General features: G+C 45.4%; 1 protein-coding gene across 4 annotated transcripts in view; it reads left to right on the forward strand.

The window, feature by feature from the left end:
- Window positions 1-18,693, forward strand: part of DISP1 (dispatched RND transporter family member 1) — a 586,767-nt gene extending 568,074 nt beyond the window's left edge. For all 4 annotated transcript variants that reach the window (XM_085612976.1, XM_085612977.1, XM_085612978.1 and 1 more), the window contains one exon: window positions 15,046-18,693. In XM_085612976.1, coding sequence (XP_085469102.1) covers window positions 15,046-18,672 — 3,627 coding nt within the window. In that variant the 3' untranslated portion in view covers window positions 18,673-18,693. The remainder of the gene's footprint in view (window positions 1-15,045) is intronic.
- Window positions 18,694-27,715: the final 9,022 nt, after the last annotated feature.

Raw genomic sequence — 27,715 nt, forward strand, 5'->3', positions numbered from 1 at the left:
GCATTATCACATTGCGCGTTCATGTGCATAGTTTCTGAATACGTCCGGAGATGTTTGTTTACATTTCATATGTTTCCCTTCAAGCATATTCTTTATTTCAGTCCTTTCATAATCTGTAATCGATGTAGGTGTGTGAAATGCCCACGTCACTGCCATGAAAGTGCTTCACCCTTCGTTTTTCACTTCAAATAAAACAGCCTTTTTTATGGTTTGCTAGGCTTCTGTTCAACATCAATAGCAGTGTATTCTCTCGCTCAGCTGCTGTTTCAGCTGTGAATTTTAGGTGGTGCTTGCTAGTTTCAGAACTCTTCACTTCTATTGTGCTTGCTAAAGTGACTGGTCCATAAATTACAACAATTTACATAAAAATTGTAAGTCTGCCACCAGAAGCATGACTTTTAATTCAGATAATGTCGAGTTGGAATATACGCTGTTAAGCTTGCATCTGTATTTAAGGTGGTTACCTCCTCATAGAGTGTTCCAGTTCATCAGAGTAAACTAGTTGATGAAGCTGTTGCCAGGTGACTTGGATTTGCCACTTCCGGGCTGGTGAAGTAGCCGTAATGTTGATGTGGTCCTAACTGTGGAAAGCCCACGTTAGTTTACTGTAATGGAGGTAAGTTTACAGTAATGGAGGTTTTGTGGGTGGGAAGATGGCCTCTTCCCGCCCAACCATATAGTCTCTGGAATCAGCAGCATCCAAGGCAGAAAGGAAAGATTACTTGGAACAAGGTGAGACATGGGGTCTATGATGCCCGTATACCTTTATCCACAAATCCTAAAGAAGAAATTACATATAAATTGCACAACCTGTGTCAAGTAGCAACCCTTTAGCTCCAACACATAGCTGGACCTGGGACCTCCTCCGACTGAACAAACTGGACTTTTTAGAAGTTTCAAGAACTAAGGCCCAGCTGAGGTGCTTGGGAAGGCAAACCCAGGCCTTAATTAGAATTCTGTGCTTACATCATTGGACTTTTCTATTGCAGGCTTATGGGCACACTTTTACCTCGTGGCAAGATAGCCACTCCCAGCCATGCTAGTTCCCTTGCACATTCTATTTGCCATTAGGTGGTGTGCAAACTAAGCAGCAATAATGAATGAAGTTTGAATGGAAATAATGGTAAAATATTTGGCAATGCTTTATTGGGCTATCTGGGTGTCCAGAGAGAAGGAGCATGTGGATGATGTTTCGTATCCGTCGCAAAGTATGGTTAGCCGTAAGTTAATTTTTGCAATCTGCGGTCATCTACTCCCCTTTCTGATGTTCTTTTCCAGTCTATATAGCCTTTGTCAGATTCACAGTGACCTGCTCAGCTCGCGGTTTATTTTACTTATTTGTGGGGTATTTGTAGGGCGTGCTTGTTACCTATGCCTTGAGGGGGACCGGTCATATCGAGAAGACCTTAGTTGAGCACCTGTAATGACTGTTCTTCTAAGAGCCATGTTTAAGTGTCTGCAAAGAATACGTTTCTTAAGCTGAAGGCCATGACAGTTTTTAAATATAGATCTCGTAGGCTTCTCTCAGGTGAGTGTCGTCATTCAGTGGCATATCTCGGCCCATTCTTGTGTAGCGGGCTGTAGACTAGGATCGAAACTTGCATTTGTGTGTTTTGGACACCTGCGGCTGAGGTAATGCCAGCACCATTGAGTTTAGTCTGTCGCATCTTCCCGCTCTTTAGGCGAGCATTGCTCTCACTCTTGAAGATACCAGCGCGTCTTTTATACTGAATGATCTGCAAACAAATCGGCGCAGATAAATTTGCTAGATTATTCTAATATACTTGAAGGAAAGTGACACAGTTAAAGTACATTCGCTAAAATGCACATCAAGACATTACTAGAAAAGGTCACACCTACTTAGCCTTCGTGCTGACACACATTTGAGACATGAAAGAAGAGGCTTGTGTTTCTCCAATGGGAGCAGATTGTCTCCTGAGGCCTGATGGACACACCACGGAAGGGTGTTCCCTTGCAGAGGAACAGCAAGCTAATTTCCAGACAGATTTGCTATATTCATTTCACAATCTTAAAGAAAATGTAAGTGCAAATACCACAATGCAAACACAAGGAGATGATGGACGGAGCACTGAAACTTTTCAGACACTCACCCCCAGTCACAGATCTGGGTTGAATCCATCATTCTTAAGCTCACTTCGCCACCCCAGTTCAGACACAGCTATATGCAAATCCGTCTTGACCCTGTCCCTCATGGGAATAGTCCAGACCGAACTGCCAAGCCATGTCTTCCCTGGACCAGAAACCAGCATCATGGGACTGGTTTTGGGCTAACGGCCCTCACCAGCCAAGCTAGCTTGAATCCAGTGGCAAGTGAGCAAGGGACCCACGATAGGGCATACCCTGCCAACTTAGGGCGAACAAAGCAAACACAAGGAGATGATGGATGGAGCGCTGAAACTTTTCAGACACTCACCCCCAGTCACAGATCTGGATTGAATCCATCATCATTCTTTAGCTCACTTCCCCACCCCAGTTCAGACACCGCTATATGCAAATCAGTCTTGACCCTGTGCCTCATGGGAACAGTCCAGCCCGAACTGCCAAGCCATGTCTTCCCTGGACCGGAAACAAGCATCCCGCAATGCCAGGTAAGAAGTCATCACTCCTGCCTGCCCTCACTTAAGGCGCAGACTTGAGAAATAAAAACTGACGAAAGCAGATTTGAATGTGCCCATGCAGCATTTTTCATTAATGGTATTTTCATACTATGCATTGAAATAGTCCTGTTTTGCAGACATGCATGTAGAGGACAATGTAGCTTGTCTGCGTCTGAAGAAAGGTGGCTCATGGATTTAACTATCCTAGATTCTCTGGCCTAGAATCAGATGATCCCTAAATGATCATAAAAATTTGATCAAGAATTAGAGGATATGAATAGGTTATGAGGGCCTTTGTTGTGAGAAAATTCCTGCTGTCGCAGGAGTTTTGTATATGGCATATGGTCTGTGGAACCTGTTCCTGCTGCCTGTGCCTTGTACTCAAGGTTGCAAACGCATCCCAGCGTTATCGACATACATGTAGAACCAAAGAGGTTTCCAGCTGCGGAAATCCATGGCTTCTTAGCTTATGGGGTGGAGGCACTCCCCGTTAAATCTTGCAAAATACTGTTGTGTAGGAAATGCTCAACCCATCCTAACGATGCTTCCTACAGCCACTTCCAATCTTGCAGGCGCCATTGTTCCTTTTTTCAGTGGTTTTGAAAGTAGCTGGACTGTCTGTGGGCACCAGATGGAACAAGAATCTGAATGTTGTGTAATGAATAAGTCGGTTTTCATGGCTCTTTCGTAATCGATGGTAAATGCAAGCTGGAATGGGCCACATTATCAGTGTGTTCTTTGACGATTCATGAGCCTTGGGGCTGTGCTCGTCCATTGCGTGTCTCCTTCTGTAACATTCTCAATAGTGCAGTTAGTTAGAAATCGTTCTGCCAGTCCTTGGATTGGTGGTGAGCAGTCTTAGGAATAGAAGCTTCTATTGTGTGGATTTTAGGCAACATAAACTTCTGAAAGACAATGCAGCGTCCAGCCTCGTTATTGAGAGATAGAAAAGGCTAATCTTCCCAGTCCACAGCTGCTGTATTTGGCTCTGGGGGTTTCTTGGCTGCCTGGTCTATTTTACATGTTATAAACGTATGCTAAGTCATCTTCGTGGTGTAAAAGGCATGTTTTTGCTTTCTCTCACTCTGGTATGTGTTTATCAAATGTGGTATGTGTCTATTCAACTCTAATTTCTCTCAAGTTCTTTCTTCACATGTAGAAGTTATTCGGAGAGCCAGCGCCTGCTGGCTCTTTTTACAAATATGCATTGTTCCAGGAGGGGCTGTTGACCCAGAGTGTGGGGTGTGCCAAGCACAGGAAGTAATCCTGTAGGGGGGTGAAGATTCCTGTCTCACCTTCATTGATTCCTCTGATTTCAGTAAAACGTTTTGTTTTAGGGCAAATAGGTTTACATGTACGTTTGCTGTTTTGTCCCCTGAGAGGATTCATTATTGAATGAGCTGACTGAGTACAGTGGGTAAATCGCTCCAAAAGGAGTACCCCCCAGTTTATGACCGCTTCACGGAAATTCACCCCAAACTGTTGATTTGTGTCCTGTTGCATTCTGTTTAAATTAATTCTTTCGAGTTTTGTAACAAAAAAACATATAAGAAAAGATAGAGAACCATCAAAAAGTTTTTTTTTTTTAAACGGGGAGGGTAGGAGGGGGGTCATAATTCCATTTATTACTCTGTTATAGCTTTAGTTCAGACGTGTTGCCCTGCCTGTTCCAGCAGTGAAGGCGCATTCCTGCCTGCACCCAAGTTTGTAAAGAGTTGGGAATTTAAAGGACTATCATTGAAAATTAAATATTTATAGTATAATATTCATATATATATATATAGATAGATGTACCAGCTCAGAAAGCTCTCCCCAAGCGATCCGCCTCTTTTAAAGCCCTCGTGCTTTGCGGGCACATGCTCGGCTCCGGGGTGGTGCAGCCAGCTGTGAGGAGCGGGGTTTTCAGAAAACCCCTCTAGATACAGGACAGTGTTAATGTACACAAAGCAATATGTGTTTTTTACTCAGGCTGCGTTTATGGAAGAGCTCGGCCCGCTCCCTTTCTTCGCTCGTAGAGCAGTTCTGCAGCCTCCGTTGAGTGAGGACGGATCCGCAATCCAGAGAAAGAGGCGGAAATTACGAAGGAGGCGTCAGTTACACATTCAGACCCAGCGTGGCTCTGGGCTGACTAGGACACGCTGGCTTGGGGTGTCTCTGAGCGGCGGAGGCTCAGAGCAGCGCTCCAGGAATGCTTCTGGAGAATGTCACCAGCCCTCCATCTGCCAGGCAGACATCTGTTTAATGCAGTTTCCTTTTCTGATGGGCGTTCGAGGGTCCCAAATGGGTTTACTGTACAAATCTACTCTGACAGACTCGCAGACAGCAAACGCCGCTGCCTTTCCATGGCGTCTGAAGGATTTTTTTTTTTTTTGAAAGTTGGGTCGACGAGCCGACAGGGTTCTTTTCCCGGCCGACAGCAGTCGCCTCTTCCTTCATGTGCTGGTGTTGAGTGGGTTGCAGGGCGCCTGCACTTGTCGCCTCTGTCATCGGCAGCCCCCTGCTTCCATCTGAGCGCCGAGGATCACCGCCCCCAGCACCTGGAGGGGTCGCCGTGATGTCCTGCCGCAGGACGAGCCCCGGCGTCAGGGCCTCCCCTGGGCCCGGGGTGATGTGTGCAGCGTTCCTCTGGAAACAATCAGATGTGAATCATCCCGCTCCGTGGCCAGCCAGGTCATTATTATTTAGAAATACTTTCCCAAATTGATAGAATCCATATGCGAGCTTTTATTTTTAACATACTGTCTCCCAGCCCGCCCTGGCCCCTTAAACAGAAATTGTTGACAGCGGAAGCGCAAGGCTCCGGCGAGGCTTGAATGGCCGCGTCATTAGAGCCCTCGTTAGTTTCTCGTGCCGGTGCCCTGGTGGGAAGGGATGTTTAAAGGCTAGCTTGCAGCTAGATGTTCGTGTGTTTTCTGTTTTTGTTTTTTAGACAAGTCACTCAAGGGTGTTTTTATTTTTCTGTGTTATATTCTTTTAACCACGCAATTTAGAGTCGAGTTTACCAGACACTGCAAACTGTCTGGTTGCAAAAGATGTATTGTGGGCTTACCAAGCACCTATAGGTGCTCACATCCCGCCCGCGGCCTTCCATTGGCTGGCTTTGCCACTCATTTGAGTGGCTCTTATTTTAGGACCCTCTTTTTCAACCTCGTCTCTCCTTCTCCCCTTGCCTTTGTGTTGCTTTCCTCTTTTAGTACGTCTCCCCCTACACTCCTATGATGCGGTCTCCTTTGTGTCCCCACCCACTTCTCACTGCTTCCCCCATCTCACTCGCCCCCCTACACACGATTGCTGTTGTTTTTTAAATATATTTTTTGCAGGACCAGCCAGCAAATTGCTACCGGTCCTTCACAGAGGCACTTTCACACACTTACATTTTTTTGGGACCAATTTATGTGGCACCCCAAATTTATATTGGTCAATACAAGACTGAATGGCTCCTGTTTCATTCTGTAGATGCGTGCTTGGGGTGTGTGCCTTCTAAATGATGCGACTGCCACCTTATTACACTTTTTTTGCTGGTACTGAACAGCAGTCTGGCCCGACACCCTTGACAGTCCAGGTCCGGCTCAAAGTCACACTGTTTTCATCCTCAATGTAGTCTAAAGAGAAGAGGAGCAAGAAGAAGCCTCGCCTCAAAGTCTCTACATATCACAAGAAGAGTTTATTCATGTTTAGACAAGGTCTTTAAAACTAAAATACATAACATTTTGAAATTCGGAGCAATTTTAAACCTTTTTACAGTCTCTACTTATCACAAGGTTGGTCATCTCAACATTCTGAGCTTCCAGGGGAGTTGTCTTCCATGCCAGAACTGATGGATATCCCTCCACCCTAGCTATCTCCGCCAGGAAATTCCTGCGCTGCCCATCCTGGCTCCTCTGCCGGAGCCAGCCTTGAGGCCGTTATAGCTCTGGCGCCTATTCTGGCTTAACTGGAACTTCTAGCACAGGATACTGACCCAGCGTAGTACCCGCGTGTCATTATGTTTCTCTGGAATTAAGCAGCCCCCTCTAGTGTATTTGCATGCCCCAGGACTCAATTTGGAAAACTGCTGGCAGTGTCACCCGTTGCACCATTGGACCCCAAAGGCCTTCCTCAAGGAACACCACTGATGCCTGCTGAAGCCACACCAGCCCCAAGGCCCTTGTAGTCCTTCAGTCACTGATGTCATCTTTGTCGCCGCCACCACCCTAGGGACAGGCTCCAAAAACCCAGGCCGTTTCGATGAGATCAGAGAGGGTGGCGCAAAGATTGGCTGAGGGGAGCCAATACGGGGAGAAATCCAGGCGTTGACCAACATCACGTCAACTACTGACAGACATTTGATATCTTTGAGTCAAATTCAAACCATATTCAGATGCCCTTGATGATGGACAGCAGTAAGGGAGCTTCCCCCTGCCCCCTAGGATACAGTGGACTGTTTGGAATTACAGTAAGTCAGCGGTCTTGATACCTTCCTGGAGACAGAGACGGAGTGTCCCTCAGAGCCAGCTCCTCCTCGGGTAGTCTGCTCCCTATATTTTAAAAGAGGTACAACGGCCCGCTTCAGTAGCAGGGGAACCGCTGCTGCCTTTTTATATGCCTTACTGGATCCCTCAAGGCGCACTGGGGCAAACCCACTTCAGCCCTGGTAATGAACAGACCAATGGTCCGCTGGTACAGACTGGTTCCATGGGACTCTGCCTTATTGCTGACACTTTCCTCCCTAAAAAGCTTGGCAGTGCAGGCTTCCTCCTTCAGCTAGCAGAATCCTGCGGCTTTTCTCACCACTCCCCCAGACAGAGGGCCCTACAAATTGGAGGGGCAGGTGAAGTGTGTTCTATGGAAAGTTTACCCCTGTCCTTCATGAATGCCACATTTGTGCTATCTAGGTACACGCACACAATGTGGGAATTGACAAAGATGGTGGCACCAAGTCACCAGATCATCAAATGGGGCACATTGTAGAAGCGATAGCCAGGTTGCCTCCAGGCAAATTATTAGTGCAGGCTGGACTGAGTAGACTGTTCCAGGGCCATGGGCTCATCTGTAGCCCCAATGTGTGATGCATAGCTGAGGTCCACAGGCTATTCTGGAGACGTACAGACAAGTCTAATGGATATTCCATTTGCTTCTTCTCGCCTGTTTGGTCCCTAAGCTTACTCAGCCCTGGAGATGTTAAAGGTGGGTAGCACAACCACCCAAGACTGCAGACAGTGCTGGATGATTCAGGATTGTTCAGAAGGGTTCCTCCTTTGCCAACGCTAGCCCTCCAAGTCCACCTAACAGCAAAGCCATTTTCTCCTGCATCACCGGGGCAGAGAAATGGGCAGACAGTCCCAGCAACTTCCCTAATCCTCCCTCGTACCACCTGTAAAGCTGCTTTAGTTCCTTGATTCCTTGGGTGATGAGGTTATTATTCCAGGACCAGGCCCAAGTCTTTCTTATTGGTGTTGGCTGGTAAAGGGCTGGTATGCAACACCTACCTGTGTCTTCTGCCTGAACTGCGTCTCAGAGCGGACCTCTCCTAGTCCAGTGGAGGTTCTGCATCCCAACTTACACCTGAGCTTCTTTCACCTGCTGTGATGATGTTATCCTGTCAACTTCCTGCCCATCCACGAATTTGGTATACACCTGGATGCTGATACCACTTTAGTGCCTGGTGTGCAAACGAGAACATAGATTCCTTGAAGGCATACCTCTCAAATGTTTTGCCGTTTTTGTGTTTTTTTTACCCAGCAAGGTTCTACAGTGGGCACAGTAAAAAGTTATATTTCAGGCCTTTCGGCATTACTTTGCCTTTCTGACCAACCATCCTTGTTTAGGTCCCAGATTGTTTTAAGATTTTTGATGGGACTTACATATATGTTTCCCCCAAAAACCTTTGGTCATGCCTTAGTGGGACCTACATTTGGTCTCGACATTCTTGAGGCCCTGTTTGAATACTTACACAGTTGCCATTTGAGGCTGTTGACCCTCAAAACTGGATTTTGGTGGCAGTCACTTCAGCGCAGCGAGTCTGCAAGCGCTGTGTGTTTGTCTACTCTTCACCCATTTCTGCCAGGGAAAACCGATTCTGAGCAGTAATGCGGCTTTTCCACCAAAGGTGGTGACCACACTGTATGGTGCAGGCCTTAACTCTTCCCTTCCCGTTTTCCCTTTCTCCTATCCCACCGAAGAAGAGTAGAGGTTACATCCGCTTGATCTGCATAGGGCGGTCAGTGATTACATAGACCATACAAAAGAGATCAGATTGGATATCCAGCTCTTTGTACAATATGCTACAGCAACACGGACAAGGCGGTCTATAAGAGGACATTTTCACTGTGGACTGTCCCCTGCATTAACATTTATTATGCTTTTGTTAAGCCAATCCTTTTCTTGATTTTGATTTGTATATAATAAGTTTATGTGCAAAATGAATTGGATCTCCCAAACTCTGTGCACACCGGGATTTGGCTTTTCATTTTGGTTTGAGTTCTGGGCCTGGCCTTTGGCCAATCCCTGTGACCAATCGCAGGGGTTCGGTAGTCTGCACCTTGTTTGCCCAAAGACATGACTGTAGGGTGGGCCGCGCTTCCAACCCCCGCACAGATTGTGTTGACAGTAAAGTCAATTATAAAAAAAAAAAAGAAATTAATTGAAAAAGATCACAGTTAACAAGTAATGAGTCAAGAGTGTAAGGGAATAGCATGAAGAGATGAAAGTTTGAAAAGCAAGAGCCATCATCTGCCTTGATACTTGCCAAGTGATATCCTAGTCAAGAAGAGCAAGAGGGAAAAAAGACAATGCAGTAATTGTACCATGCGATTAAAGTGTAATGCAATAAGTTTGTTGAAACAGAAAATCAATTAAAAAAATCTTCTTAAAAGAAAACTGGGTTATGATTCTGACTCAAGCGTGCAGAAACACTGAAATTCTCCAGTTGTATTTAGCAATGCACGCTACAACTCATGCCACCTGCCATGCTGAATAAACCACTTTCACAACAGCACAGGAACAAAAGACTGACTAGAGAAAAATATGGTGTGAGTTGTAATTTCTGGCGTGTGCTGCTGGCTATAACTGGCGAATTTTTGTGGTGCTGCACTTTGAGCCAAAACAGTAACTCTGTTTTTAGCTGTGTTTTTTCAGTGAATTAGTAACCGTGTTTAGTTTTTCTTGCCCTCTTTACGATCTTGTGAGGAGTTTTTACTTCTGCATTCCCAGTTCTTTTGTCTGATAGAGTATTTATTTCCACTCTTTAGGATTTTATTCTAGATCCTTCACTGATCTGCCTCTTATAGAACTTTGTATTCCACTAAAATGCATTCACTTAAGTTCTTCTAAAAAGTGTCTTCTTGGATGTTTTTTATTGACATCCTCTTCAGGTTCACTGTTAATACTTCATTCCTGTCTCGACAACTGATGTTATACTATTGCTTGCTTCTGTTAGAGCTCACATTCGATAAGAATTCGGATTTTGTTTTTGTATACATGGAAACATTAGCAACCTTATAATCTCTCCGCCCTTCTGAACTTTGGTATTCGTGACGCCATCTAGTACCTCGTAATCTTTTTTCCTTCCTCCAATTTAAGTTTGCTAATTTCTGCTTTAACTTTAGTGATAATTACGCGAATTGGTCTGATGTTCTGCATAGTCAGTTAACATGAACATAAGATATCTTTGTGTTTCCTTAAGTTCTCTCTCCCAGCTTTCCACGAATACTCTCTCAAATCTTTTACTGTAACGAATGTCTAGATGCTGATTGCCTTTTTAGTGTGCTTTGTGTCTGTGTGTAGTCAAATGCACAGTGACAACTGGAGTTACTGGGATGTGCATAGCCACAAAATACGTGAGGAGTTTAGATAATCTTCCATAACTGCTTGAGCCCACATAGGATTAACTGCGTGATGGTCCTTGAGAAGAAGGCCTGAACAGATCAGATGCGGCTTCCATCGTAATGTGAGGGTTTTTCCTTCATTTTTAGGGTAGCTTCGTCATTGAGGGGCTGCTTGTCCTCCATATTTTGAACCTGTGCTGGTACATTCATTCTTGATTCTTTACTCTCCTCATAACCTGCTTGATTAGTAATCAAAGTTGACCAAGTGACTCTCCCTCACTTTGGTGCCTGTTGGTACCTAATACATTTAATATTGGGATTGAGTCCAAGTGGATCATTTCCTCATCCTTCCTACTTTAATGTTTAATCCTAAATATCACATTCACCCAAAACTGCTCATTTTCTTGTGCACTGGGTGACTGGTGAAGAAACTTTAATAGCTGCTACTATTTCTAGGTCTTTGGCCGTGCAATGATGCCTGGCTTCGTTTTCCCTTATAGAAATGAATGACATTTCAGTCTTTCAAAACTATACAAGGTACTCGACAACCATCACTGTTGGGTTTCTCTTTATCTTAGGTGGCATCTACTAATAGAAAATAACTGCTTCTAAACCTTTAAATGTACTGATGCGAAAACAAAAACTGTATTGACTCCTCTTCTTTCCCCATCACCCCCTTCTTGCTAGAGCAATCGTAATATCTATGAAACCATGAAACCCTTGAGGTTTGCCACAGTAATTGCCAAAAATCTAAGAAATCCTACAAAAATCTGTAGTATTGAAACATTTTAACCCTTATGTGTGGTGAAGACATGAACATCCTCTGCACTACCTCACCAATATGAAGTATATTAATGTCTTGTTCTCCCACTGTGGGTAGAACTGCTTCTGGTGTTTGCACAAAAGTATTTTCTATTTGGGGAAAAAGCTTGATGTGTGAGGAAAAAGCTTCACATACAGCTTAAGTTTTTGTTTTCTGCTCATGTGACGATCAGCAGGTACATTGTGCTGATGTCACTCAGACTGAAAGGGAAAGCAGTTCACCATACATCCACCCCTTGAAATAGCAACAGTCTTTCTGCACCCAGGGGTACAACTGTCCCAATCTACCCCTCTTTCCCTCGTGGGCATGCGGTGTGTAGGAGAGCTCACGGGGTCAACAATCTTTCTAGCTCGGGAAAGGGGGGTGGAGGTAAGAGTGGGAGTTTTAGCCCCAATAGATGGCAGGCATAGCTGTGTAAAAAAAAAAAAAAAAAAGAAATTGGTGGCGGGAAACCCATCCTGAAGTTGGGGCTTAATATTCTGCCTTCCCACTCCACCCCAAGGTCCAAGAGTGGAAGTACTGCAGCCATTCCATGGCAAGGTAGAGGAAATGAGGATTCATCTGGGTATAATTTTGGGCAGTTTATCCCCTCTCTACCAGCCTATATGTCAAAACTACTCTCAAAGAAATCCCAATTTCCACTTACTTTCCATGATAGATGGCTGCAGTATTTGAGCTGTGGTACGGGCAACAGCAATGGAATCCTACCAACTCTGGGGAATTTATGAAACTTATAGACCTTGGGGAATACAGGGTGGTGTCGCTTGCATAGATCCCAGCAAATTTTATTACCCAGTTTCTGGAACACTAATAGCAATCTACACAAATGACCATATGCTGAATTTCAAGTGTTGTCTACTTTTCAAAAATGTATAGATTTTCTTGTTCACCCATGATTTTCACATCTGTTATCACAAACTTCATGTAGGTAGAGATGATAAAAAAATATGAAAGATCAACTACCAATTGGAAAGTTGCAAAAAATTGGTGTAAAAAAATTCTATTTTACTTATGTATCTATCTCCGAGCTTAGAAAAGGTGATCTTAGCACAGCCAACAGTTTGTTGATGTCAACGTTCAGGAAAAAAATTACATGCTTTCCACAGTACCATCACAGTTTGGACTTATACGTTCAAAAACCCCTACGAGTCTTCCTACTTAAACAATCCCATTACAAATGCAATGCGAGACAAATTGTCGGGCTATTGGTTGTCGACCCAGATCGGTCTCCTGTGCATGACTAAGGTGTTAAGTAGATTATAGTATTCAGAATGTGAGTTTATACACACACACACTCACACACACACACATTGACACTCTCACACGCTAGGAAAGTTCCTTATTTGTACAACAGATTGGTAATTTGGTAAATTACCACACATTGAAATGTACCACTCTGCTGGTAGTCAATCTGTCATAAGAGGACATATATTATTAATAATTCACTACACAGACAAATAGAGAGATAAATAACATAGAAATGAGACCAGCTCTGTGATGGTTCTAATAAATACCAAAGTCCAAATAAGCTACTGCTGCCTCAACCCGGTATGCTACATGTGGCCACAAATGCAAAAACAAGAATTGATGGACAGAATGCAGAACAATGTCATACATTCACCCCAGTACAGAGATCTGGGCCTAAATCCATCGTTTTTTTGCTCACCGTGCCATTCCAGTTTGGACCCAGCCATATGGAAATCAGTCTTGACCTTGCGCCCAATGGGAACAGTCCAACCCGAATTGCTAGGCCAGGTCCTCCCTGGACTGGAAACAAGCATCCTAGGACCGGTTTGCTGTAACACATGTGGCTATAAAGCAAGTTAGGTGTACACCTTTCGTCGCAGGTAACCTTGCTACACTTGAAATTATGTTGAGTTCATTGAAATGTTTCACCAAATATATTGTTAGTGGCTGCTGTCTTTTCTGCTAGATCGATGATATTGTCATACCGCAGATCAAAGTACATAAGTGCAACTAGCCGGTAATCTAGACCAATAGTATTTCTACTTTAATAGGGCAAGTCTAATTTAACCCTCTGTGGTGTTTGATACAGTTGATCACCAGACTTTAAAACAGCACATTGTGACCTTCAGTATCTGCAATACAGTATTTTAGGCCCTTCAAAATTTTCAGTTCGAACAATCCATGCAGGTTAAGGTGGGTCCCTATGCTTCTTAAATCTTCATTTCTTATGCATAAATCACTTTTATGATCTTTGCCCAATCCTTTGTCTGGTAGATATGTGTTTTTCGCAAACAATATTGGGCACTGAAATCGGAAAATCAATATGTGCTTAACATTCAGGGTCGTACTGGCCATAAACGGGCATCAGGCGTTTTCCCGGGAGGCTGAAACGGTGGTGGCGATTTTTCAGCGGAGGGGGCGTGTTTTTGTTACTGGGGGATGGTTTTTGCAGCGGTGCTGCTATATCGGCCCCCATTAACAAAAGTAGCAGGGGGGCTGGTCTGTCAAAATTGCCAGGGCTGCTCTGCGTTTCCAGTCCGGCCCTGTTAACAATACAAGATTCAAGCAAACTCCGCTGGGAGGTCGAGCATCCTCAATTTCAGAGCCAAAGCTTTGGAATGAGATGTCTCTACAGCTGAGGAAGGAACCCCTTCTTTAAAGGTTTATAAAATGACTGAAGATCTGATGGTTTGGCATGATGTGTAAACGAATAGCGATGAACAGTACCTGCAACAATGTTCTTGTATCTGATTTACTGTCCACAGTCTTGAAAAGCCCCAGGATGGGACAAAACACGTGTCGGCTGAAAAACGGCGTGACTGCTTGTCTTCTAACTAATATTTGCACAGCATGAATAAATATATAGTAACCTATTCCCTAGGTTTAACTGTATGTTTTTTCTGTCATGACTTCCTGTGAATTCAAGAATTGTGTTTTAAGTATATTTGTGACAGTTAATTTGTCTTTGTTTATTTTGTTGTTTTATCTCATTCCTGTAAACTTTGAACCCACTGGGAAAGAGAGCCTTACTCAGAACAGATGCACACATAAACCATACTTTAATTTCAGTCTTGCAATAACCCACTGCTATAAAGTGGTTGATTAGGGGTTGAGGGCCCTTTATTTATGCACTCTCTAGTTTCCCATACTGTCATTGTCCTTTGAAGTTTTTAGTACATTTTATTTTTGGATATGTTTCACTATTCAGGGCTACTCAGTGCCAGGACACCTTCGAGTGTTTTTCAGCACTTCACAGATACTAAATACATAAATAAAACGCACCAGGGGCCTTATTAGATATAGCTCACTTTTCCTGTTTGTGCCATGGCGCAACTTTAAGCAGGTGCGCTGGGTGCAAACAGGAAAAGTGCGCCCTACCATGTACAATGCGCTGCCCTAAGGGCAGCCACAAACTCATGCTACACCCAGGGCAGTGCATTCATGAGAAATACGGAGCAGCTATTAGAAAGCTGCTCCATGTTTCTCTGTGCAAGTGGCAACCCACCTACACTTTAAAGAGGGATTTAACATCCCCTTGCCGGCAGGTGCTGTGAGGGACTGCACCCGCCTGCAAGGGGATCCGTGGCTCTACTGTAATACCAACGTGCCCAGTATGCGCACAAAGCGGGGGCACATGCCTGTTGCGCCCCTGGGGCACGTTCTGTAATACGCCCCCAGATATTGTCCTGGTTTATAGTTGCTTGTATTTTAAAAGTATTTTTAAATGATGTACGGTTTTTACTTAAAATTTTGTGTCACTAAGTTTTCTCAGTAAATTAACATGTACTTGGAACGTTTAACTGAAATCAAATTTATTTTTCTCTTCTCACAGATAAGATCCCATCCTCAGTTTGGTGATCTTTGCCAGCGAGCTACTCCTGATTCATGCTGCCCTAGCTGGACACTTGGAAACTATATTGCCATTCTAAATAACAGATCATCCTGTGAGAAAATTGTAGAACGTGATGTTTCCCATACTGTGAAGCTACTTCGTACATGTGCCAAATACTACTACAATGGAACCTTGGGGTCAGACTGCTGGGATATGGCAGCCAAGCGAAAAGACCAGCTGAAGTGTACAAACGTGCCTCGTAAATGTACTAAGTACAACGCTGTTTACCAGGTTCTTCACTATTTGGTGGACAAAGACTTCCTAAGCCCAAAGACAGCCGACTATGTCGTACCAGCTTTAAAGTACAGCATGCTTTTCTCGCCAACGGAAAAGGGGGAGAGCATGATGAACATTTACTTGGACAATTTCGAGAACTGGAATTGTTCGGATGGGATTACCACCATCACAGGAATAGAATTTGGGATCAAACATAGCTTATTTCAGGATTATCTTTTAATGGATACTGTGTATCCTGCTATCGCCATTGCAATTGTTCTTATAGTCATGTGTGTATATACTAGGTCTATGTTTATCACGCTAATGACCATGTTTGCAATAATTAGCTCTCTAATTGTGTCTTACTTTCTGTATCGTGTAGTATTTAACTTTGAGTTTTTTCCTTTCATGAACCTTACTGCACTAATTATTCTTGTTGGAATAGGAGCAGATGATGCGTTTGTCCTGTGCGATGTGTGGAACTACACAAAATTTGACAAACCACATGCTGAAACATCTGAAACGGTTAGCATCACCCTGCAACATGCTGCTCTTTCTATGTTTGTTACCAGTTTTACAACCGCAGCTGCCTTTTATGCAAACTATGTGAGCAATATCACTGCGATTAGGTGTTTTGGTATTTATGCTGGCACAGCCATATTGGTAAATTATGTGTTAATGGTAACATGGCTACCTGCAGTAGTCGTGCTCCATGAACGGTATCTTCTCAATGTGTTTGACTGCTTTCGAAAACCTCAGCAGCATGTATACAACCACAAAAATTGTTGGACACTTTTGTGCCAAAAGTTTCAAGACCTCCTCTTTGCAGTCTCAGAAGCATCTCGGATATTTTTTGAAAAAGTTCTACCATGCATTGTTATCAAGTTTCGCTACGTCTGGTTATTTTGGTTTCTTGCCTTAACTGTTGGTGGTGCATATATTGTGTGTATTAATCCAAAGATGAAGCTGCCTTCACTAGAGCTTTCAGAGTTTCAAGTTTTTAGGTCATCTCATCCCTTTGAACGTTATGATGCAGAATACAAAAAACTTTTCATGTTTGAGCGTGTCCACCATGGAGAAGAACTTCATATGCCCATCACCATAATTTGGGGTGTGTCTCCAGAAGACAACGGAGATCCCTTGAACCCCAAAAGCAAAGGAAAGCTGAAATTGGACAGTAGCTTTAATATAGCAAGCCAAGAATCACAGGTCTGGATTTATAATTTTTGCCAAAAGTTGAGGAACCAAACCTTTTTTCACCAACCAGATGAGCAAGACTTCACCAGCTGCTTCATCGAGACTTTTAAACAGTGGATGGAAAACGACTGTGATGAGCCTTCTCATTACCCCTGCTGCAGCCAGCCAAAATTTCCTTTTAAACAAGAAGTGTTTGAGCTTTGCATTAAGAGGGCAATAATGGAAATTGAAAGAAGTACCGGATACCATTTAGACAGCAAGACTCCTGGGCCTAGGTTTGATACAAACGATACCATCAGAGCTGTTGTGTTGGAGTTTCAAAGTACGTACCTTTTCACACTGGCCTATGAGAAAATGCACCGATTTTACAAAGAAGTGGATTTGTGGATTTCAACCGAGCTAGCAACTGCTCCTGCAGGCCTCAGTCATGGTTGGTTTGTGAGCAACTTAGAATTCTACGATCTGCAAGACAGCCTTTCCGATGGTACTTTAATTGCAATGGGGCTATCAGTGGCCGTTGCTTTCAGCGTAATGTTAGTTACGACATGGAATGTCATTATAAGTTTGTATGCAATCATTTCAATCGCTGGAACCATATTTGTTACAGTAGGTTCCTTGGTACTGCTCGGTTGGGAGCTAAATGTGTTAGAATCTGTGACCATTTCTGTAGCCGTTGGCTTATCCGTGGACTTTGCTGTCCATTACGGGGTTGCCTATCGCTTAGCTCCTGACCCGGACAGAGAGGGAAAAGTGGTCTTCTCTCTGAGCCGCATGGGATCGGCTATTGCAATGGCTGCATTGACCACGTTTGTTGCTGGAGCTATGATGATGCCCTCCACAGTATTAGCATACACCCAGCTAGGTACCTTCATGATGCTAATAATGTGCATCAGCTGGGCATTTGCAACCTTCTTTTTCCAGTGCATGTGCCGTTGCTTGGGGCCCCAGGGAACCTGCGGGCAAATTCCTCTCCCCAAAAAATTACAGTTTAAAGCCTTTTCCCAGGCTCTGGCTTCGGGCACTGAAGAACCGATTCAAAGCAAATTGCATTCTGGGCACAAATATCAGCTGGATGCAAGAGTACCAAAATCAGAAGGTGACCATGAGCATTATGAGCTGGAGCCTTTGGCAACTCATAATTGCAGTACTTTGGAGAAGACCACATATGAAGATTCACATCCATGTTCAGAGATACCCAATGGCAGACCCCAGAATGCGAGCATTCCCGTGCAGGCACAGTATAAGAAAGTAGAAGTAAATTCAGACCACAAAGCAGAGTCTTGTTCGGCTATGTTGCAGACATCCGTTGATGAGCACACCATGTGCCAACTCTTACCACAAAACAGGGAGTGCAGTTGCCCAGGAGAATACGCTGAAAGGCGAATGAAGTGGAACCCCCATTCATGTCAGCTGTTGGGTGATGGTTTTTGCTATCAATGTGTGCCATCACCTGGAAGTCTTCTGCAAATTAAACATTCTAAGAGTCCTGTTTTACAAGACCTCCCTGAGCTCCTTGTGCACCCAGTTCAGCATTGTAGCTGTCCAGCAGGGATAATCAAAAGGCCCATCATGCCGAATTCTCTTCCCAGAAATTTCTTTCTCCATTCAGTGCATCAGCTTCAGACCAATGAAGGTTTAAACAAGATGGATGGACAGTCCCTTCACTGTGCAGAGGAGAATGTTAGAACTTTAACAAATGCAACGCACTCTTCGCCTTTTATATGCAGAAGCGATGGTTCATTCATAACACCTTGCTCTTTTCTAATTGGTTCAGAGCGCACTCTGCAGCTGGCAAACCAAAGGGGACTTTACAAAAATGGATCAAAGTGTGAGTTCAGTGATAAACTGGAAAATGTGAATGACTCCATAGACACAAGTGTATCTAAAATCAAGCAGAAGGGTATGACTGACCAGAGCACAACACAGACTGACTCCCTTGTGATTGCCAAGTACATAAACCAAAATGACCAGAAACAAACTCTGAACTTTACTGCCAGAAAGTCTGGTTTTGAGCCTTGTCATGAAAGTTCACAATGCTGTGACAGACGTGTAACAGTTAAGTGCAATTCTGCTGACTGTCAAATGCCAAACATTGAAGCCAATGTGCCTGCTGTGTTAACGCATTCAGAGCTTTCCAGGGAAAGTTTATGTTAATAAAATATATATTCAAACTTATATTCATAGCTACGACCTTATTTATTTATTCACTGACATAGAAGTGCTAAAGGCTTAAGTGACTGTCCTAATTCCCTTTTTGCCACTGTCTTTCTTACCTAGCATTCAGCTGTTTATTCCGTTCCTTTTCAAGTGGTTCTCGTCATGGTTTATTCCAGTTTTGAAATATGCCTGTAGAGCACTTTGGTGGAAGTGCTGTATAAATATAGTCTTTTATATGAAGGCTGTGAAAGGCAGTTTGAGACTAGGCCAGATTTCCTAAAGTGGCTTCCACTGTAAACCCCTAACTTGAGCCTTAGTGCAGTTAGTGGGGTCTCTGCATCTGGATGAAGGTCTTGGGATGGATGTCATCTGTGTAATTGTGGCGAAAAAGTAGGTTGAACCCAATACTTTCATTGTTTTGTAAAGTGATAGAGATTCAATGGTTTTAGCTGGGTTGCATAGTTTAGTTAACAGAAGACACCAAACTTAATTTGCCTCCAGTTTTTTAAATATCTGGAAAGTTATCTAATGAGGATACCAATGAAATGAATGCAGCTTATTACAATTCCCACTCCTCTTGTTCTGCAGAGGAAAGGGAGACACTTGTCCTGGTGAACTCTGATGTTTTTAGGTAAAATGCTTTACTCATCTCTTGCCTCTCATAACCTGAACAGAAAACAATGAAAGAAAATCTCAAACAAACATTGGAAAAGCCAGTAGGTCTCGCCTATGCAAGATCTATTGGCTTTGTCAATATTTTTTCACCATGTTGCACAGCAGTGCTGTCTCTGTGCAACACAAAGAATTTTGTTTTGCAAAGCCAATAGATCTAATGTAGGCGTGGTGTATTGGCTTTGTCAATGCTTGTTTTTAATGGTGGGGCTAGGAGCAGTGCAGCATGTGGGCTGCTGTCTCCTCCCCTCCCTCTGCTCTTACTCCTCTGCTCCTCGGAGCATTGGAAACAGGAGATGAGGAATAGGAGATGCTAAATTATTTGCCTAATCTTCATTTATTTCTGGGAACACATGACCCAAGGCCCGTTCGTAAAGTTCAGGGCACGGATAGCCGTCGAGATAGCAGATGTATAGATTAGGAGAGGCTGTGGCATTCTTGCCAGGGCTGCTGACTTGGGAACCTGGGGAACCAGGTTCAAGTCTCGGCATTGGCTCAACATCTTGTGATTCTGGGCTAATCACTTCATGTGCCCATACCTACATAAACATGAATGTGACCTTCTGCAATGTAACTGGAGCTCATGTAAAGAGCTGCCAGTCCAGTGTTCGGCATACAATACTGTTAAAATTGTTTTTAAATGTGCAATGTTCAATTGCACAATCAGTGCTTGCATGACCGCTTGACCGGTGCTCAAGTAAAGCTACAATACCGGAGGGCAAGGTTGCATTATGCAAGTCTTCAAAAACCATTTTTTTTTTTTAAATAAACCAAGCAAAGACTGGCAAGCACCAGGAATTAAAAATAGTGCAAAATCATGTTGGGAGCAGCGGATGGGCACATGTTTTTAACCAGTTTGATGTATGCAGTACCTACTGGTGGTTGCCAGTAGGTAGTTATAGTTAGGACCTAGTTTCAATAGGAAAAGCATTTTTTTGACTTGCCTATAACTTTATCATCGATCTTAATGAAATCTTCCTAAAAAAGTGTAAACGTAGGTTCTGTGTGCTATGGAAAGTTTGGGGGTGATCCGTACAGTGGGGCCTGAGAAATAGGGGTTCAAAATAAGGGTGTGTTTGTAATGTTGATTCCCATAGGAACGCTTTGTCGAAACTACAGCCTGAACCGCTGGACAAACTTACACTAAATTTGGCAGAAAGGTAGATGTTGTTACGTAGATTGCTCTTTATTTGGTGCAAATCCGTTCAGTAGTTTTTGCGAAATGAAAACTGAACAATATAGTGTTATCTATGGTCGTGGATATTTTACAGCGGTCTTGTGGTGATCGTGGTAAAATCGCAACGTGTTTGAGGTAAACCGCGAAAGCTAGCCAGCGGGAATGCTGTAATAGGCTAGACACAACCTGAAAAGAAAGTTGCGGCCATCATTTTATCGATCGGGAACGGTTCCAGGGGCTTAAGATTTCTGTGAAAGCTAAGATAAGGGGTCAGGGTGCAGATTCTCTGACCCCATGTTTGAGAAATGCGGGTATTAGTGACACAAGTTGTGTCGAAAATGGATTGTTTTGATTGTGCACGATATTTGGGACGAAGACAAGATCGCCAGCGCAGCACCCTTATACCGTCACAGGGATGTCGCGAATATAGGAGACATCGTAAATATTGGTGGAAATATAAAAAAATTATTTGTACATACTCGCCGGTTGCTGTCACAGACTCGTGTGCACTCACAAACTCACTGAGACACAAACCCATTAAAATACCTACTCACACACTTGTACATCCGGTCACATACCCACTCAGATACTCATGCACCCATTCAGGTACTCATGCACCCACTTAGAGTCTCACTCGGAGAGTGACACACCCATGTACAGACCTACTCAAAGACTCGTGCACCTACTTGGAGATCCACTCATAGATTCATGCGCACAGTCTCATACCCACTTAGAGAATCTTACACCCACTCACAGACCCACTTAGATACTCATGCATCCAATTACAGACTCACTCAGTCATGCACGCACCCTTGCACAGACCCAGTCAGAGATTTAGGCACCCAAATACAACTCATGTAGTCATATAGTTACCCAGGCAGTACTGATGCACTCATACAATCACCCAGGCACTACTAATGCACTTAGGTAATTATCCAGACATTATCTAGGAGACATTTAATAATCCAGGTACTACTCAGTCGCTCGTTCAATCATCCTCACAATACCCAATCACCCAGGCAGTGCCCATTCACTCATGCAATCACCCAGGCACTACTCATGCACTCATCCAAACACCACCCATGCAGTCATCCAGTTACCTAGGCACTACCCACGCAGTCATAATATTACCCAGGCATTAACCATGCACACATCCAATCACCCAGGCACTCATCCGATCACCCTGGCACTCATCCATTCACCCAGACACTACCTATCCACTCCTGTAATTATGCAGTCAGTTCCTATGCACTCATTCAATCATCCAGGTGCAACCCATGCGGTCATACAACTGCCCAGGCACTACCCATGCACTTATAGAATCACCCAGGGACCACCCTTGCAGTCGTTCTAACATCCACAAACCACTTATGCACTCATTCAATTATTCAGTGCATCACTCGTACTCATTCTAACATCCATGCATCGCTCATGCACTCATTTATTCATTCAACTTATCTTTTTTAACCTGTAAAGCTGGTTCTGAAAAGACCCTTTATTATTTTACGGAACAGATTTTTTCCTCTCATTATTTGTTTTTTTACAATATATTTTTTTCCAAAAATAAAATGGCAACAAAAATAACATAATTGTAAGCACTAACTAAAAAATTGTGCTTGAAGCCCTGCAATAAAAAAGCAATTTTTTTTTTAGCTATTATTGCTTTTTATATTTGGTAAAATTACATCTAGAGACTGCTCCCCGGCTGCTACGATGGTGTTACAGTCCATGAAGAAGGTAGCAAGACGTTTTCAGTTCTAGTGACATTTTACTGCATCTTCTCTCCACTTCAGCTGCAACTTTGTCCCAGGGAGGAGGGACTGGAGGTCCGGAAGCTGATGATCCCTCTCCTCTTTCCCCCTCTGCAATTTTAAGTTTCTTCCTTTGGTATGTTTTAAAGTGCTACAACATACTTGTTGTACCACATGAATAATATTTTAGCTGTGCCTCCAGAAAATGTCTTCTCACACAAGCTGCACCTCACCAATTTAGCTGTGGTCTTCGATTCACCAGATGGAATAGGGAATAAAATCCCAAGCTATGCTTTGTTTCTTCATCTGAAGACTCTTCTTGTGCAGCTGGGACCTCCTGCTCCTGAACAACATCAACCAGTTGTAGGTCTTCCTGTGGTTGTGATGCCATTTTATTTTTGCAAAACAATTGCCAAAAACAGTGCAATGTAGAATATCAGTTTAGGACAGCCCTATAATAAACTAACCAGTACCTGGAAAGTTCAAGAACGGAAAAATTGGTGTTTACTTCCCTTCATAAAGGAAACTGAGTAAACCAATAAAATTTCTTTATTTGGTAGTCATGTGCAATTTGCGAGTACCATCGTAGTTTGGAAAACGGAAAGTTATTTTTGGGAACTGCTCTTTTTGACCAATGCGTAGAGAAAATAAACTTAAACCAATATGTTACTAAGCAGGTACACTCAAACGTATGTAAATATATCTATATAAGTGTTTTACACTTCACCAAACCCGTGCGGTATATCGCGGCCACTGATGTCCTCACGACTTTCGGTGTCGCAGCGAAGAAGAAAAAATCCATTTTAGATGTGCTTTTTTTCGACAAATGTATGCAAAGGGGAAAGTTAAATCAATATCTTACTAAACAGCTAGAGTCAAACTTTAAATAAAAGATGTCTAATCATGTTTTTAACACTTTGCCAAAAACGTGGTATTCTCAACTACCGACTTCATCACGACGTCCGGTGTCGCCACGAGCAAGGAAAATAAATTTCAGATGCACTTTGTTCAATAAATGTATACAAAGGGAAACGTTAAATCAATTATCTAATCATAGAATCAATATCTAATTATAGAAAAAATACACGGATGATATAGTTATGAAATAGAATTTAAAAAAGTTAGAAATTGATTGAAAAAACCAAAGGTTACAGGGGTGTTATAGTTAGGAAATAGAATTTAAAAAAAAACTTGGAAATTCACTGAAAAAACCAAAGGTTACTGAGAAGTTGTAGTTAGGCTTACATTTTACTCGTACAAACCAGTGACATGCAGCAGTTATAGTTAGCATAGATAAGCAGTACATTGCGGGGGCGCAAGTTATAGTTATGACCTCACATATTACATCACTCATGACATGGTCAGTGACATCACTCATGACATTTCAAATGACCACTGATGACATCCACAGAATCCGACGCACCCACTCATATCCCAATAGAACCATTAATACACCCACTCTAAATTCCACACTACCATTGTCAAAACCATTATCTGAAAGAGACACGTTAGTGATAGATTCCTTACCTTAGAATATTCCCAGGCGTCAGTAGGTGGCGTTGTGCGGCTCCGCATCTGTTGCTGGCATTGTGCACCTAGATGACGTCACGGAGACTACTTGGGCACCACCCATGCGCGCTGATGTCAGTTCTTTCTTTTTCCGCACCAGTAAGCACAGATCCGGTTAGAGCACGTACCTTAGTCATTTTTTGACTATCTGTTTGAGACTTTTTGTCTCCTGTAAGTTTGAGTCTCCTCTGGTGCACGTAGGGATGCCTGGTTTTAAGTCTTGTGGGGCCTGCCGTCGCAATATGTCAGTGGCGAACCCCCACGTCAGCTGTATCTACTGCCTGGAGAGCGACCACGACTCCCGGGCCTGTATGGACTTTTGGCCATGGCCCCGAAGGCCTTGAGGGAGCAGCGCCGGAAGCTGTTTGAGGTCCGGCACTCGTCCCCGCGCTGTTCACAATCCAGGGAACGCTCGCGGGGTCACCATCATCGCTCTTCGGGCTCCAAGTCTTCACCCTCCGATTCGGGTAAGAGACGACACAAAAAGAAGTCGAAGAAGCGTTGTCGCTCTCCGACGTCCACCTGTCGGTCCCCGGATGAGGGGGACAGGGGTTCTGCCCCTGCAGCTCCTTTGGAGCCCCGCAGCCTACCCACCTTACCTGGGTCAGTCGGTGGCTCCCTCACAGGTGCAAGAATTTCTTGCTACCGTGGACTGCCTGTTTAGGCCTCGGGCTCCCACCGGCGCGCCCTTGGGCCCGTGTCGGGATCATGTCGGGTCGTCGGCAGCTCCGACGCCGCAGGATCCTGCGCCGCTGGTTCCGGCCACGGTGCCACAGGCTCCCGCACCGCTGGCTCCGGCCCCTGCGCCGCCCTCGGCTCTGCCTCCGGCGCTGCAGTGGGTGCCATTTGTTCCGCCCCTGTTCTTGGACACTTTTGTCCCTACCTGGGATCCGCATTGTGACATGACGCCCGTTTGTTCCTTCCCCAATCCCTGCCCTGCCGCCACAGTCTGTCCCACATATGGCGGAAGTGGAAGACGACTAGGAGGGGTCCGAGTACACTATTGCTCGTCAGTGTGACTCTAAGCAGGACTGGGCAGACGAGTTAGAGGAGGCCGGCGGCCTTGATCTCTCCTCTGACCCGGTGTTTGCCTCTCCTCCGCCTACCATGGAGGAGGGCGCTTCGTACACGATGGTGCTCCGTCGGGCCGCTGAGGTTCTCCACCTTGATCTCCCTACGGTGGCCCTAAAGACTAAACTCCTCACTGAGGTGCTCCAGACGGCGTCCACTTCGTCAGAGCCCCTGTTGCCGTTTAACGACGCCCTCACTGACGTCTTACTGGGCACTTGATCGCGGCCAGCCACAGGGGCCCCTGTGGATAAGAATGTCACCAGGCGTCATCGCCCGGCGCCGGGTGACCCTGCCTTTCTGACCACTCATCCTATGCCCGAGAGCCTGGTCATCCAAGCTTCGACGTCCCAGAGTGCCTTTCCCACGGCTGCGCCGGATAAGGACTCTTAAGAAGCTGGAGCAGTTCGGCAAGCGGTTGTTCTCTTCGGCCAGCTTAGGGTTGCGGTCGGTGAACACCGCATGCCTCTTGGGCCGCTATTCCCACACAGTGTGGGATGCTGTTGCACAGGTGTTGCCTCATTGTCCTGAAGAGGCCCAAGCTGTGCTGTCTCAAGCTGTTGCCGAGGGTAAAAACATGGCTAAGTTCGCCATTCGGTGTGGTTTGGACACCGCGGACTCACTAGGTAGAGCAATTTCTACGACTGTGGCGCTTCGTCGCCACGCCTGGTTGCAATCTACCGAGTTCTCGCCAGATATACAAAGCTCACTCATGGACATGCCCTTTGATGGCACCTGCCTATTTGGCGATAAGGTTGATAGTGCGCTGGAGCGTTTTAAGAACTCACGGGCTACGGCCAAGTCCTTGGGTCTTTCCACGAAAAGCCCAACCGCTCCTGGTTTACGTTCCATTCGTGGCCACGGCAGGGTCGCCCAGGCACGTTCCTTCACCAAGCCTGTGCGGAACCAGCCTCGCCGCGTACATTGTTTCTGCAAGGGTGGGTCTGGGAATCAGCGTGGGGGTCAGTCCACCTCCGCCGCTGCCGCTTCTACCTCCAAACCTTCCTAATCCAAGCTTTGTGGGGCACCCCATGACAGTGGGTGGCAGGGTCCGCCATCACCTCCCCCACTGGCACGCTATTACATCGGACAAGTGGGTGTTGCAGATCATCCGCAAGGGTTACTCCCCTTTCAGTCCACCCCTCCAGCCATGCCACCTCAGTCCCACTGCTTGTCGGGGAACACTTGGCAACTCTCCAGCAGGAAGTTACGACCCTCTTGGCCAAGGGGGCCATTGAGTGCGTTTCTGGGCCGGAAGTAGGGAGTGGTTGTTATTCCCACTACTCTCAGGTCCCCAAAAAGGACAAAGTGGGTCTGCGTCCCATCTTGGACCTCCGGAACGTCAACCGCTTCCTCCGGAAGGAGAAGTTCAAAATGCTGACTGGCTCAGGTCTCAGCTGCCCTCGACCCTGGAGACTGGATGGTAGCGTTGGACTTGCAGGACGCATATTTTCACATCCCCGTCCTGCCAGCCCACCGGCGTTACCTGCGGTTCATGGTAGGCCTGGGGCTTTTTCAGTTTGCTGTGCGCCCTTTCAGCCTTACCGGCGCCCCTCGGGTGTTGACGAAAGTGATGGCGGTGGTCGCAGCTCATCTGCGCAGGTCAGGGGTGTCAGTCTTCCCCTACCTCGACGACTGGTTGTTGAAGGCGGGCTCGCCCCAGGCAGTCGTCTCCCACCTTCAGACTGCGGCCGGCCGACCTGCATTTGCTGGGTTCTCCATCAACGTCGCACCTGAGTCCCTCTCAGCGGCCCCCCTTTCATCGGAGCAGTGCTGGATTTGACGCGGTTTTGGGTTTATCCTCCCGAGCAGCGAGTCCGGGATATTCAGGCTATGATTCCGATCTTTCAGCCTCTATGCTGGGTTTCAGTCAGGAAGACCCTCCGGCTCCTGGGCATGATGGCCTCCTGCATCCTGCTAATGAAACATGCCAGATGGCACATGCGGGCTCTGCAGTGGGACCTGAAGTTCCAATGGGCGCAGCATCAGGGCAACCTGTCCGATCATGTCCAGATCTCGGAGGGCACTGCACGACAATTACAGTGGTGGCTCACGAATCGCGATTGGGTCATTGGCAGATCCCTCTCCCTTCCCCAACCGGAGCACACAGTGGTGACTGATGAGTCCCTCCTGGGATGGGGAGGCCACTTGAGAGAGGTAGAGATCAGAGGACTTTGGTCCCCGGCGGAGTTCCGGCTCCATATCAACCTTTTGGAGCTTCTGGCGATCTGACTTGCACTGAAGGCATTCCTTCCCTTTGTCCGGGGAAGTGTAGTGCAGGTGTTCACGGACAACACCACCGCCATGTGGTATTGCAACAAACAGGGCGGGGTGGGGTTGTGGACCCTGTCAGGAGGCTCTGCGCCTCTGGACATGGCTGGAACATCAAGGCATTTCCTTGGTGGTTCAACGCCTGGCAGGTTCTCTGAACACCAGGGCGGACGAACTCGGAGGTGGCGCAAGATCTTTCTGCAGTGGGGAGAGCCTTGGTTAGATCTGTCTGCCACCGAAGAGGAACGCGCAATGTCATCAGTTCACGCGTTGGAATTTCCAAGGCGGCACTCGCTCGGCGACGTTTTTCGTCGCGAGTGGAGGTGCGGTGTGTTGTACGCCTTTCCGCATATACCATTTCTGCCCACAGTGCTGAAGAAGATTCGGCGCGACCGGGCCCAAGTCATCCTTGTGGCTCCGGATTGGGCACGAAGATACTGGTATCCCGAGCTACTCAGCATGGCAATCGATCCCCCGATCCGTCTGCCTCTTCGGGAGGATCTTCTGTCGCAGCAGCAGGGGACGGTCCTCC

This window comes from Triturus cristatus, chromosome 6 (assembly GCF_964204655.1).
Source record: "Triturus cristatus chromosome 6, aTriCri1.1, whole genome shotgun sequence".
NCBI classification, from domain to species: domain Eukaryota; kingdom Metazoa; phylum Chordata; class Amphibia; order Caudata; family Salamandridae; genus Triturus; species Triturus cristatus.